Source organism: Glandiceps talaboti, chromosome 3 (assembly GCF_964340395.1).
Source record: "Glandiceps talaboti chromosome 3, keGlaTala1.1, whole genome shotgun sequence".
Lineage (NCBI taxonomy): Eukaryota > Metazoa > Hemichordata > Enteropneusta > Spengelidae > Glandiceps > Glandiceps talaboti.
In genome coordinates this window covers 11718877-11734081 of record NC_135551.1, presented here as the reverse complement: position 1 = coordinate 11734081, position 15205 = coordinate 11718877, and the positions used below count along the sequence as shown (strand labels likewise).

Sequence of the window (15205 nt, the reverse complement as noted above, 5' to 3'; positions counted from 1 at the left end):
ATAATAACATAGTGTTAGCACATACAATAATAGTAACTGTACATAATAAACTATTAAATGCACATAATAACATAGTGTTTGCACATACAATAATAGTAACTGTACATAAACTATTCAATGCACATAATAACATAGTGTTTACACATACAATAATAATAACTGTACATAATAAACTATTAAATGCACATACCAACATAGTGTTTGCACATACAATAATAGTAACTGTACATAATAAACTATCAAATGCACATACTAACATAGTGTTTGCACATACAATAATAGTAACTGTACATAATAAACTATTTAATGCACATAATAACATAGTGTTTGCACATACAATAATAGTAACTGTACATAGAATAATACAGTATGCACATAATAACTTAAGGTAAGCACACAATAAACTATTGAATGCACATAATAACATAGTATTTGCACATACAATAATAGTAATTGCACACTTAAGTCAGTTGTGGCTTTCCATACCCTAGGCTGTTGTGCCAACTTCATCCTGTGCAAAGTACAGTAGTTTAGGATTTTGTAGATGGATTACTGCTAAAATGAAAGACAATGATGAAGTTTGCATACTTACCCAGTATGAGACCATTGATGTAAATGAATCATGGAGACATTAATATAGCTATGGGATTCTTTGTTTTAGGAAAACATACCCCATCTTATAGTGGACAGACACCAACCCAAACCGCGATGTCTACGAGTGAGGTTCATACAGAGGGTGATCAGGACAGTTCAAATGGTAAGACAAACATAAGGATATCAATAACTTGTAAAAAGGAGTTGGAGTTTCATCTTGTACATTTAGCTTACTGTAGGTGTCTGAACATGGCTGCTGCTATCCCAAGTAATGATATTTTGTACCTGGCATATTTGGATCGTAGCTAGATGTCTTACTATCCATGTAATAGAAATGATTTTAAATTAATATGTTCAGTTTATGACATCATGGGGTTCATTTTTACGTGTTCAGGAAGTGAACAGGGGAATACTCAAGAAAGTTCCAACCAAGGCTCACCAGAAACTCCTGAACAGCAACCAGGCCTGCCAATCAGTGATCCCTATGGTAAGTTATGTATCTTTTCCTGGCACAGGATTTTGTAGCGTGGCATAGCATAGCATAGCAAAAACTTAAACTCCAAAACTACCTGGCAGATTGGCCTGAAATTTGGTGGAAACGTTCTTAGGGGAGTAAACTAAGATTTGTTCATGACATGATGAGTCCATCAGTAATATGCAAATTAGGACTAAAATGTGTCTTTTTGGTCAAAAATCTCTAATTCCAAAACTACTCAGCAGATTGGGCTGAAACTTAGGGAGCGATCAGTGTTTACGGCCGGGGGTGGGCCGAAAAATCAGAGGGGGGGGGGGGGGGGTATATGGTATGGCATCACAACACTGCACCATGGCCACCTTTAAGCAACAGTTATTTGTTTGAAAATTGACTTCTCGCTATTGCACGCCATGAGTTGCATTGTGTCATCTTGTGGTACAAAAACTTGCATGTGTAGCTGTACATGTAACACATAAGAAATGAAATACCTTAAGATTTACTGGCTCTAAAATCTGTTCCTCCATTGACCTGAACATGTGGAATTGTGTACAAACATAACCAATTTAGGACACTTTGAAATAATATGTGGCAAACACTGTGACTGAAAGTGCCTGACCCAGCCTGTGTGTAGATATTGGATATTCAATGTCCATGTGTATAGTTAGTCTAGTTCCTATACATTTTTGTACATATAATGTATGATAACTATGATCATCTCCATTAGAAGTTCCAAATTGATTTATGGTTGAGATCAATAGTTCAATTTAGGGTAAAAACTAAATTCTTTTAGTGAGGGGTGGGGTGAGAGGACGTCCTTTATAATGAAATCTGTTTTGTACCCCAACACAAACATTTCTAAAAATGTCAAATTGAAAAATGGGAAAAAAATGTGTTATGCACGGCCCTAAAATACATTATTGTGCCAATGAAAAAGCTGTTTTTTCCTCACTACATACTGGTTTTGTATTCATAGCACTACATGATACTACATACTGATTTGAAATTGATTGTGCTGTCTGCAACAATTTTACCAATTTAGTTAGAAGGGGTGAGGAAGGGGTTCTAAGGCCTTACTAAAAGAATTAGTTTTTTTACCTAATGATCTCACCCCAAATATGTTGATTTATCATACATGTACAAACTATTATACTGTTATTTGGCATAGCTATAGTACGAACTACATGTCTTATGAAAATAACTTTTCTGTGTTTGTGTTTCACTTCTTCTCTGATACCTGTGACCATCACCAAGTTTAATACATGTTACTAGGCTACATGTGAAACCCCATTTTCTCTTGCTATTGTTTTACACCATAAACTACCAAGAAAGAAATATAGTCCAAGGTGAACACAACATTAATCGGATTCTCAGGGAATATATATTATGTGAATGACTGATAAACAAAGTTATAAACACAGACTTGTTTGATGAAGATCTAGTAAAGGGCTATTTACTGTAGCCAGAACTTCTATAGTACTGGCACGGTGCAAAGTTATGAGAAAAATTAGATTTTAATCTCCTCTGGAATATCTAGTATCCACATTGAGTGACTGTATACTGAGAGTAAAATTTTGTCAGCAGATCATAATGTTACATTTCCTTGGTATTAGAGTGTATTTATTTTCAAGGCTATCATGTTGCCAACAATATACTGGACAACATAGCCAGTAGTAAGTGAATTGAATTAGTAAATAGTTTAGAAACTGCTGTAGTACAGAAAACATTTTTATGACATTTTTTAATTTCTGTTTTGAAACAATGACATTTATCACATTTCATTATTCAAAACCTTGAGGAGTGCAAACGTGTACAAGTATGGAAAGCCACAGTTGTGTTAACTCTAAAGAAAACAATATATTGACTATATGATGTGAACATATCTTTATATGATGTAAACAATTCATTATATGATGCGAGTACATCATTATGTGTGACAGTTATTGACATGGGTTTACAAGTATATTAACTCCATTTATAATACTGTACTTGATAATTAGCTGAATTAATAAATATTAATAGTTCACTCAATCTAAGAGATATCCTAGATCTTTTGGTTACTAAACCATGAATATTGTGTACCTCCATGAACAGACAATTATACTTTTCATAGGGTTCCTATCTAAAGAGCTTTATACATGTGAAGCAATGGATTTGGGATAGCAATTTACCAGATACACTTAAAATTAATGAAAATGTAACATGTAAAATTAACTGTGCAGTGTGCGGTATTATGCTTTGAGAATAGAGTGTCTTTTGCAAGAACAAAAAGAATGTTTCTTGTCAACAGATGGGGGGGGGGGGGGTCATTGTGGTTTTTTATTTGTCAGAGGGGGGGTTGGGTTGTTTTGTGAATGAATTGCAGGGGGGTCACTATTTTTAAGTACAACATGAACAAAAAGTCACCGGCCCACCCCAGGCCGTAAAAACTGATCACTCCCTTAATGGGGATGCATCTGGGGATGTATTGATGAAGGAATATGGTCGAAATTTATATCTCAAAAAATACATGATCAGTGAGACTGAAATTTGGTGAGATGTTTCTAGAAGTGTTATTCTACAGACCTTCTTCAAATACTTTGACACAATTGCCCTAGCAACCATGACCACGCTCTTAGCAACCAAATGGCAGTATATTTTGGTCAAATAACAATATCATCTGGTAGGTGAGTAAACATTCAAAAATTGTATGCAAATATCCCTAGCAACCATGAACACGCCCATAGCAACAGCCAAATGGTGGTATTTTTGACAAAGATAACAGGGATTAATAGACAAGTGAAAAAACATTTATAACAAATGTATGTAAACTTGCCCATAGCAACAGCCAAATGATCACGTATATTGCAAAGATAACAACTGGGATTGATAGACAAATGAATAAACATAAACAAAGTGTATGCAATGTACCTAGAAACTGGACCACACCCATAGCAACAGCCAAATGATCACGTATATTGCAAAGATAACAACTGGGATTGATAGACAAATGAATAAACATAAACAAAGTGTATGCAATGTACCTAGAAATAGGACCACACCCATAGCAACAGCCAACTGATCATGTATATTGCAAAGATAATATCAGGGATTAATAGCCAAATGCATAAACTTTCAAATAATGTCTGCAAATATACCTAACAACGAGACCACACCCATAGCAACAGCCAAATGATCACGTATATTGCAAATATAACATCAGGGATTCATAGACAAGTGAACAAACATAAAAAAATGTATGCAAATATGTCTAGCAACATGACCACGCCCATAACAACAGCCAAATGATCGCATATATTGCAAAGATAACAACATGGTTGGATACGATAGGCAACTGGATAGTCATTCAGCAAATGAACACATATACCTAGCATGCATCAACATGTTGATAAACATTTTTAAAAACTGTTCAGTTGTGCTACAATACCTTTGGTGCTATTTTTTTTTAATATTCCCTTTACCCGACCGACCCTATATTTATGTAATCCAGTTGAATGATGAGAAATCTTCACTGTAGGATTAAAAGAAACCACAATATCACTCCTCAATCTATCAATCGATCAATCAAATATCTATAGTGCCAATTTGTAGAGCAATGTTCTGTTCTGTAGCTCTGAATGGCTAAAGCACACCATATGCTTCAGTTTTGATTTGAAATAGTCCTGGCTGGAGGCTTGGCGAATGGTAAGATGACAACCCAACAACACATACTGGAATGCAGGATCTATAAAACAAATAGGTCATTATAGTTTCAATCTGACTTTGGATTAAATTATCATTTCTAAGGCATGCATATTGTTAAAGTAATGATTAATATTAACTGACAAGTGTCAACAACATGTACACACACACTTATTTTTGAAACATTTTTTTCCTCTAAATTTTTTTAATGGTGTTACATTGAGAAACAAATATAAAGCCCTTATTGTGTTTGTATCCAATGGAAAGATTTTTCGATGGAATTTGGTTGAGTAAGTTAATTGATGTAGCAGATTGTAATCTAACTCACACTGTGTGTGCTTTTGGATTAAATATATGTATCTCAGATTCACACAAATCATCTTTATTTCTTGTTTAATTGCAAGTTCAGTTATTTAAAACAATTTATACAGTTGCAAGTCAGTCAGTTGACAGGCATTTAATGATGTTTTTGTTTTAAAAAAGTTTCAGTGAAAAGGATTTCTGATTTTGTTTTGTTTTGTTTTGTTTTGTTTTCTTTGAGACAGGGTCAATAATTGAAACTCGGTGCAAACCTTTGTTCCTATGTTGTAATATGTATAGTGCTAGAGTGCATTCCACCATTACTTGATATCTATAGATTTAAAGTGAGACTGAGACTGAGCTTGTAACAATTAAATCGACTTTATAATTAAAATGACAAATAATCATGTAATTAATCTAAATATTTTGCTGAATTTTCATGACTATCAATACAGGCTAGTTTGTTCTGAATAAGTTCTTTGATGCTATGCTTACATGTGCAAGCAAATATTTAAAGTTCTGTAATGGGAATCTTCATAGATTATAAAGTTAAATCTAAATTGCATTTAGCTACTCTTCGATATAGAGAGATCAAGTTGTTTTGTTCCATTTCTATATTAATTTATAAAAAATAACCATACATAGTAGCCCTAATCTCCTGACAAACTTTATCTGTTGTGACATATATACTATCTTATGGTTGATATATATATATATATATATATATATATATATATATATATATATATATATATATATATATATATATATATATATATATATATATATAGAAAAAAAATGCATAAGCATTTCTTTGTACTACAGTCCTAGCAGCATTATATATTTTTTACTTCTATATAATATATATATATATATATATACTAATTCAGTGTAAGAGGTAAGTCATAAACTGAAGGAAAAGCGCTCAATACTGAGAAGTAAAGCTGTATTACACAAACAAGATTACAATATATATATGCTTACCAACAATATTATAAACTTTGATAGTGCAGAAGTAACATCTCTACTCAAATCCCCAAAATCCCCCTGGATGTGAATTGTAGGCATAGACACATGTTAAAATATTTATCTATCAGTTATGGAGCTATGCATTTCGAGTACACCGACATTATTTTTGAGGATTGATTGATGGGTCACTGTGTTTATTGTGATGGAAGATTAATTCTTTTCTACAATGAGATGACTGAATGAACTGTAGTACATATATTTGTCTTGTCCCCAAAGTCTTTATGCCTGCTAAAACATACATCAACATTTCGATTTGAAATTAGAACCTAAAAGGCTATGGATAAAGTGGATGAAATAAAATTTAAGAGCCCAAAACCTCCAGAACTCTTAATAGCATCATTACACCTCAGATGACAGTGAGATTTTTAGTCAACCAAAATGATCCTCTGACCTGTCTTATAAAACTTGGAAATGATTACTCAAAATGGCATATAATTTCATGTTATAAAACCCCCCAGAGCTTCCATTGAAGACTCACGAGGACCCCATGAGAGGTGGACATGTTTCCAGCTCCACCCTGCATCTTTTACTGTCAAGCTTCTATTAAACACGTTTTGATTTTTTTGAAGGTTTGAACCGTATGTATAAAGAATAGAGATTTCTTGCATATAGCACCTCTGAACTACATTCATTTTAGGAAAAAAAAAAAATCTGTTAATGCCAATAAATGATGCCTCGGAGACAGGATGTGCTGTGGGGAGGCAAGCTCCATGTGCAGATGTTCTAGCAAACAGCCATGTTGTGAAGTCACTCACCTGATGAGAAACCTCACACCATGGAAGACGTGATACTTGAGTGTTACCAGCCACCAGTGGGGACATGTACTGTAAACAGGGTGGACCAGCGTTTTGGCAGGCATCTTAGCAAACAGCCATGTCATGGAGTGTGCCTTGGGTGGGTCTCCTCACGATGGAGTGTATGGTACCTGTTTGGTGGTAGCCTTTGGTGTATGTGTGGGGTCAGAGCATTATGTGTGAGTGGAGTATTACGTATAGGCGGGAGTTTGGTACATGCAAGGTGTGTAATTAGGGGAGGGTGGGTGATGGTACTTGTGCTCACTGTACGAATGTTAGCAGTGAAAGGCTGAGTGGAGATGTTAGTTAGTAATTTACTATAGTGTAACAGGATATAAGTGTTTCGTTTCAGATTGCAGCCTGTGCAGTTGGGGGAGTCATCCCCCTGGCATTAACCATGATTATATGATCATATGCAATAATCCACAAATTAAAGTAACATACTAACATTGATTATTTTTCAAACCAGGTACTTCTGGCAAGTTAGAAATGAAAGTTATTCCAACTGTACCTACTGAATGGACCATGCGCCCAGGAAAAGCAGCAACATTGACCACGAGAGACATTGATGGTTGTCTAGAGCAAATAACATCACTGAATGATCTTCCTCGGGTGAGAGACCATGTAGAAAGTATGGAAGGACTAGAAGTGGAGAAAGTGGGGCAAGGCTGTTTATCAGTGGTGTTGGACTGCTCAAATCTGGACTCACTGGAATCTCTTTGGCAAGATTATGAAAGTGGAAAACTGAATTGGCTGTTTGAGAAAGATATTATCACTGAAGATATCCTTGAAAGATCAAGTGCAACTAGGATACCATTACAGACAACTATTGAAAGATGGCAGTATGAACTGTGTAAGCTTATACTTACAACAGATCTAGAAGGTATGGTGGAAAACAATACATATTTTCAAGCACAAATCAAGTATAAGGGCACTTGCAGATGTAGTGATGTGTCTTGGCTTATATAAGTCTGTCACAAACTATATGCATGTGTTAAACTAGTTATATGTAAATAGTAGTACAGCTACTTTTAAATAGGTTGCTTAGTTTTCAATTGTGGAAAAATTTACACCTTAAGAAACTGCTTAGAACATTTTCAGGTATAAGGCCAAAATATTGCATCAGTATTTAGAGAGGTGCTACATTGAGTGCATTGAAGAAAATGGACAATCAACATGAATATACCATAGGTGCTAGTGTCGACAATGTGATGGGTAAGAAAAGCTTATGTGCCTCAAAAAAATGTACATTCAATTTTTAGCTAAATTGTTTATAGTTGCAAGGTGATAGACAAATACCATACCTTGTCAAATTTTTAATTTCATGTACATGTAGATGTGCCTCAACCAAAAGAGAAGAGCTGTGGTATCTGTGGAGAAAACAAAGAGCTCATCACCATTAATAAGGAAGGCACATGTGCTTCTGGCCTGTCAACCGAAAGTAGACAAAGCACTCCTGACCTACCCCATAAGGTATGAAATGTGTTAACATGATCTGGGAAACTTTGTCAGTGTATCCATCAGTCATCACATTCACAATCATTTCAAGTCAGTTTTCAACTTAGGCCATAAAAAAATTGTGTGGTTCTGATTATGCTCAATTTTAGAATAGGGAGGGTAGGTAGATTTTTTATTTTATTTTATTATATTTTATTTCTGTGAATGTCTAGCTCAGTTTTCCATTGTTTTCCAAATGGTCACTGTGTTATTTATGTCTTCCTATCGGATGTACAGCCATTACAGATTGGAAGAAGAGTTTTAGATTGTCTTTCAGTCTCTTTCTCGTGAGACTTTACAATTTTTGCATTTTTTTCTCTCAAATACATTTTAAAAAAGTAAAGGGTCGGCAGTGAAAAACTAGGTGGGGTCGGGTACTGGAACCAATTTTTTTTAGGCCTTAGTCTGGTACAGATATTAGATTTTAAGTGAAGACCACATTCGTACATATTCTTTTAGTAGACTTGATCCATTTTGGCAGTACCGATTATCGTGTAAAGTCTGTACTGTATATTTTAGGGACTATTCCAAAAATAAACTTAGGAATGACTAGCAACAAACCTATAGACAAACAATTTCAAGATATTTATATATAGACTGTTGTGCACTTTAATATCATTTGTGCAAGTGTTATCGTGAAGTCATTTGTTTTATGGTTACTATAGACTGTATAGTCATTCAAGCATCCTCTATATTGACCCAGATTTTTCACATCCTTAGAAATACACCATTGTCAATGTCATCACCATTAAGTACCCAAGGAAATCAGTTGTGTCAACATCCAACAACTTGATAAGTTGCACAACACAGAGGGCGCCCTCTTGGTGCTATCATACACTTTATAGGAAGCAAGGCATGAATTAACACAGCTGAAAAACTTTCTACTAAAATGAAAGTTCATTAAATCTGTATACATGTATTCTCAACTTTTACTTCATATACATGTACTTGCATCATGCATAATTCATTATCTTTTTGTCTACATGTTATTGTCGTTGTTGTCTTTTTAAAAACTGCTTGTAAACATATAGATGTGTATGCATGTAGTGTGTTGTCTGCCCAGCTTATTGAAGAATGTTTTCATTTGATAATTAGATTATTGCCAAAGAAGAAGGCCAACATACAAAGGACAAGATTGTTGATGAAAAGCAATCAGAGGAGAATGAAAGTGCTGTTGTACGGTCTAAAGGTGAATAGAGTATTTTCTTATAATCCACAAACAGGTCAAATGTTTTTAGCCCAGTTGAACCTTAGAGATGTAAAATAATTAACTTAGCAATATCTCTATTTCCATGTACATTTTTATCCTCCATAATTTTACAATATGTATGTACATATTTCAAATTGGTATTTCAAATACAATCATTACAGAAACAGACCTTGCTATAATATCAATTGACCCTGATATGTTTGACAAAAGGAGAGTGGAAAAGGTTATCAGTAAGATCCACAATGAAGCTGTGAAAGCAAGGCAGAACTACAAAGTGAAAGCAAAGGGAGTTGACCAGGTGGCTAAAGAAATCAGAAATGTTGCAGTCCTTAAAACAAAGTCTGGAGGCCTGCTCAGAAAACTTATGAGTGCCAAGGCAGGAATGTTATCTTTGCTTGGTATAAAGAAATTACTGGTATTGGATAGAAATCAACACCACTGTATAAGTGGTAAAGTGATACACAGGCACATCATTGATGGTAAGTAAATGCCTATTGGATAGAAATCAACACCACTGTATAAGAATACACAGGCACATCATCGATGGTAAGTAAATGCCTATAATAGCCCTCAATTGCAATTATAACATTATTTCTAGATATTTCCCCAAAAAATTTTTCTCCGTTCAGCAAAGGAAAATATGAGTGACTTAAAGTCATAGTATGAGTTGCTAGACGAGTAGTGACAAACTGTAGGTCACAAGTATTTTCTTGTTAATATGCATGTGTACACTTGCAAACAGTTTGGTGATATTCATCTTCTGTGAAGAACATCAAACCAAGGTACTTGACTATTAAGACTTTAGTTGTTATCTTACATGTCGCAGAATCTATTGATATAGTAATATTATCATACCTATACAGTTTAATAAATACCTTGACTGTGAATGCTGCTTTGTAGTATAACTATTGACTGTGACCAAAAAAGTGTACAAGTCAATGTGTGTGTAAGCTAAAAATATTATTGTACATAATAATCAAATAAATCTAAAGAATATAGTAGAAAGTATGACTCTTTCATCAACTTGTAACTTATTTTGACTATCATGTTCATTTCACAAGTATGGTAGTGCTATACTATGGGGATACAACTATAAGTTATTAATATAACACTACTATATTAATGGACTGAGATGTAAGTTAGAATTATACCTCACTTATGCTGCAGCCACTGTTATTGGTAGGGGGCCACATAAATGTGACATGATATGACATGATGATGAATCAACTGATATATAACCCTGTCTGTTTTGATGTTACCCTATGATGTCATTTGAATGACTGTGAATGCTTTGTATGCACGAGAAATTGATGGTGACAAGTAAAACCCAGAGGTAAAACCCAACAGGATGTTAATGTACCTATAGCAAGTATTAGCTTAACATTTAATTATAACACGCTGAGAAATATAGCTATTTTTATGTATAAAACTGACATGACCATGACAGTATTAAGATGCAAGGATGGCCACTATGATGGTTACTGGTAGGGCTGTAATGAGTCTTCCAAACTACATGTACAAAACAAAATGTACTGCTAACAGTAAATTTTGTCAACCTTTACACAGTCGGTGGCAACACTTGACTCAACTCTGACAACACCACTTTGAGTCAGCTTTATTGTTGAGTCATCCTAGAAACAAATAACATATATTTTACATTTCACAGATCTTAACAGTGATGGTATAGACATTGACACCAAATATGCAGACACAAACAGTGGAAATCTCAGAGGTGTTCCGTTGTTGACAGATGCAGTATCGGAAAAAGAGTACTTAAGAATGATCAGAAACCTCACAATAGAAAATGGAGAATTAAAGAAGGAGAAGGAATCATCTGAGGTAGTAATGAAAGTGTCTGTAGGTCAGAAAGACTTTGAACTGGAAACAAGGAAAATTCTACTAAAAGATGCACAAAAGAAAGTAGAAACTTTATCAAGACAACTGGCACAGTCTAAGGTACAATCTACACAGGAAGATGAATTCCTCTCTCTAAAGGTGAAAGAGCTACAGAATCTAGTAGACCAGAAACAGCAAATGATTGATGAGATACAGAAAGATATGACTAAATGTCAACAACTGTTATCAGATTTGTTTGATATGGTAGACAGCTATACAAGGGATGACCCATCAAAGGTATGTATAGAATATGTTACAGTGACAAATTACCAGTACAAAAATCATATTAAGGTATTTTTTAGCTTTTCATTGGAGAGTTCAGTGTGAGCATTATGTAATGATACTTGTAATAACATTTCAGTAACCATGGAAACATAAGATATGATAACTGTGCCTTGCAATATCTATGAAACAACATAGATTTGATAGATACTTTTACAATTTCCAATACTTAAAAACATTTCACTTTTTATTGAGATAAAGACCATCACTTTTCCAAAACAGTATTCAAAATCACAACTTTTGTTCAGGCTATTAATAGTCATGTGTATAACTTACATAAATTGTTGTGATACACAATGGATATGAGTGTACTACAGTGTGATTTTGTTGTAGATAAATTAAACCTTCTCAGTTTTTGTTTATCTTTATATTATGATGGTGTATATTTGTAATATAGGAGCAGCTGATACATAAAGTCAAGATGTTCTTACTTGGTGAAGATGAAAAAGCAGAGGATAGCAGTTCATCTCCAGAAAAGAAAGAGATCTGGAAACCAGAGAAAGTGCCAAAGGTTACAGCAGAAAGTCGTTCCAAATTCGTTGACAAATTGAATGGCTTTGTTTGTTTGTATCAGTTACACCATCCTGTATATTTGCTCTATATTTCTTAAAGTTATATATAAAAGACCATGACTTTGAATTTTATATGGTAGTAATTATGAGTTCAAATACTCCCTGAGTACCAACTGGATTTTGGCTCTGTTATATAATATTATACATTTTTAATAATGTTTATCCAAAACAGAAAACTGTTACAGAAGTCATCTTGTGTGATCAAGCAATTTTATGTACATTCATTGTGCACTCATTTACATATCATTTGCATATGGATATTCACTCAAACTGTAAAATTACCACACTTTTAAGATATGAGTCAAATATTCACTTAAATTTGTTATTTAAAATACAATTATGTGTAGTAGTTTGCGTGCATCATAAAATTTATGTGTTGATATCAGTTATCATGTAAAGTTTGTAAATACAGTATCTTGTGAATACATACATATGATACATACATACATACATACATAACATACATGCATATATGTACACACAGATAGACAGACAGACAGACAGACACACACACACACCAAATTGCCCATTTGAGATAAAGTTATTGAATTGAATAATTTACATGTGTGCCAATGACGCTACAATGCAAGTTGGTACATGTACCTGGGGTGTATTTGCTCTCTTAAAGCATAGAATAAGACATTGAATGGTGATAGATGATAAATACAATAACAGAAGCAGACCATTTTAAAACTACATGTAAATTAAGTCATACCTTTTGAATATTATCTTGCAGGGTAAGACACAATTGCATTGGGTTACATGTACAAGTGTTATTGGAAATGATTGCAAACAGTGAGTTTTTGTGTGAAATAGGTATTTTTACTTTGCCTGGTAGAGTTGAACAGATTGACATGGAGTATATCTCACATGGGGACTTATAGAGTTTTAGATTACCACTCAAACAAGTTAATTTTGTCTTACAGAGCTGGACAGACCTACACATTGCAGCTTTAAATGGTGACACAGAGTCTGCCCTGAAACTTATAGAGACAGGGACTGAAGACATTGATTTGGTTACAGCTGAAGGTTACACAGCATTGCATATTGCTGCTTCTAACAACAATCTCAATATGGTTAAGTGTTTAGTGGAAGCCAAAGCCAAGTTAGATATGAAAGACAAGGTAGGTGTACCCACATGGATGATAAATTTCAAATATCAAATGTCATTTAATGATCTGCTGCATTGGTATACATACACTAAGTTTTGTAAGTTTTAGTTACAGTTAAAAGATAATATGTGTATTAAAATCAATTTCTTTGGTAAAGTAAGAATAATGGAATTAAATATGATCACGAATAGTTCCTGTTCGATAAAAATTCTAAATAAATGTAGTTGGCAAGCCTGGTGGCAACAGTCTCTGCTACCATGTGTTGTGGGAGATGCAAATGGTTATAGACAATATTTTGCATGTTTGACAAGTCAGCATCTGGAATGACATCTGAGACTGGATATAGCACAGGTACACTGGGGATGGTGTGATTGGATCATTGGGTGGGTGATGAATTTCCCCAATTGGTTTGTGAAGGGATGTATCATTGTTTTGAGTTGCTTTCATTTTGATGGGTAAGGTTTCAGTGGCTGTGTTACCAATTGTTATGATCAACTTCTTTAAGTGTCAATGCTTGAGATTACTTGTTTGCTGATTGGGAGTTGGAATGATAACATGGAGGAATCATGCAAACTTTCCTCGGTCTATGAAGTTGGTTGTGTAATATTGTAAGCTGTAGTACTAAACACAGGAATGTAGTTTAGATAACGATTAAAGATAAGAGTATAAAATGTGCAGGAGATAATTTTGAGTAGATGCTTGCTGTGTGCATACTACTAGTAGAGGTGAGGAAAGACCAATGCAGCCATGATGAGGTTATTGTGTCAGAATGTATGGATTGAGATCAATCTGATTAAAATCTGACATGGTGAAAGCAGCTAGATGCCTTTATTTGCCTCAGTCTATTTCTATTGTTTTGTATCGTTTGTTTTGTTCTGGATGATCACGTGGGAAATAAGGCAGCGATCACCCAGAACAAAACAAACGATATGAAACAATGGGAATAGAGGTACATAAAGGCATCTAGCCACTTTCACCACATCAGATTTTAATCAGATTAGATAAAGATGTAATTGGGTTTCACAGTTGAGTGTTGTTTGCAGATGTGGGATGTGTTCCTTCAACATTAACATTGACTGTCAACAGTGACTGTGTGCATGCTATTATCATCACCAAATTTATGTAAAATAACTTTTCTCTAATTGTATGATCCTATAATATAATATGCAATTCCATAAATTATTCTTAGGATAATTTCCTCATATATCTTTTTTTTTCATTGATACCCTGGATATATCATGATAAGAATACTGAACATGAACAGCTTCACATTTCATAAAGATAGGAATTATATATACACACTACCTGATAGCAAGTATGAATGAAAGCTAATATAAGATAAGAATTATCTATACACACTACCTGCTAGCAAGTATGAATGAAAGCTAATATAAGATAAGAATTATTATACACACTACCTGCTAGCAAGTATGACTGAAAGCTGATATAAGATAAGAATTATCTATACACACTACCTGCTAGCAAGTATGAATGAAAGCTAATATAAGATAAGAATTATCTATACACACTACCTGCTAGCAAGTATGAATGAAAGCTAATATAAGATAAGAATTATCTATACACACTACCTGCTAGCAAGTATGAATGAAAGCTGATATAAGATAAGAATTATCTATACACACTACCTGCTAGCAAGTATGAATAAAAGCTAATATAAGATAAGAATTATCTATACACACTACCTGCTAGCAAGTATGAATGAAAGCTAATATAAGATAAGAATTATCTATACACACTACCTGCTA

General features: G+C 34.1%; 1 protein-coding gene across 1 annotated transcript; it reads left to right on the top strand.

The window, feature by feature from the left end:
* The first annotated feature begins 708 nt into the window (after positions 1-708).
* On the top strand, positions 709-14509 carry LOC144433045 (uncharacterized). The gene is made up of 10 exons (XM_078121356.1): positions 709-757; positions 989-1081; positions 7340-7753; positions 8207-8343; positions 9463-9556; positions 9739-10056; positions 11244-11710; positions 12153-12266; positions 13254-13451; positions 14483-14509. The coding sequence occupies exons 1-10, from the start codon at positions 709-711 to the stop codon at positions 14507-14509; spliced, it is 1911 nt and encodes a 636-aa protein (XP_077977482.1).
* The last annotated feature ends 696 nt before the right edge of the window (positions 14510-15205 follow it).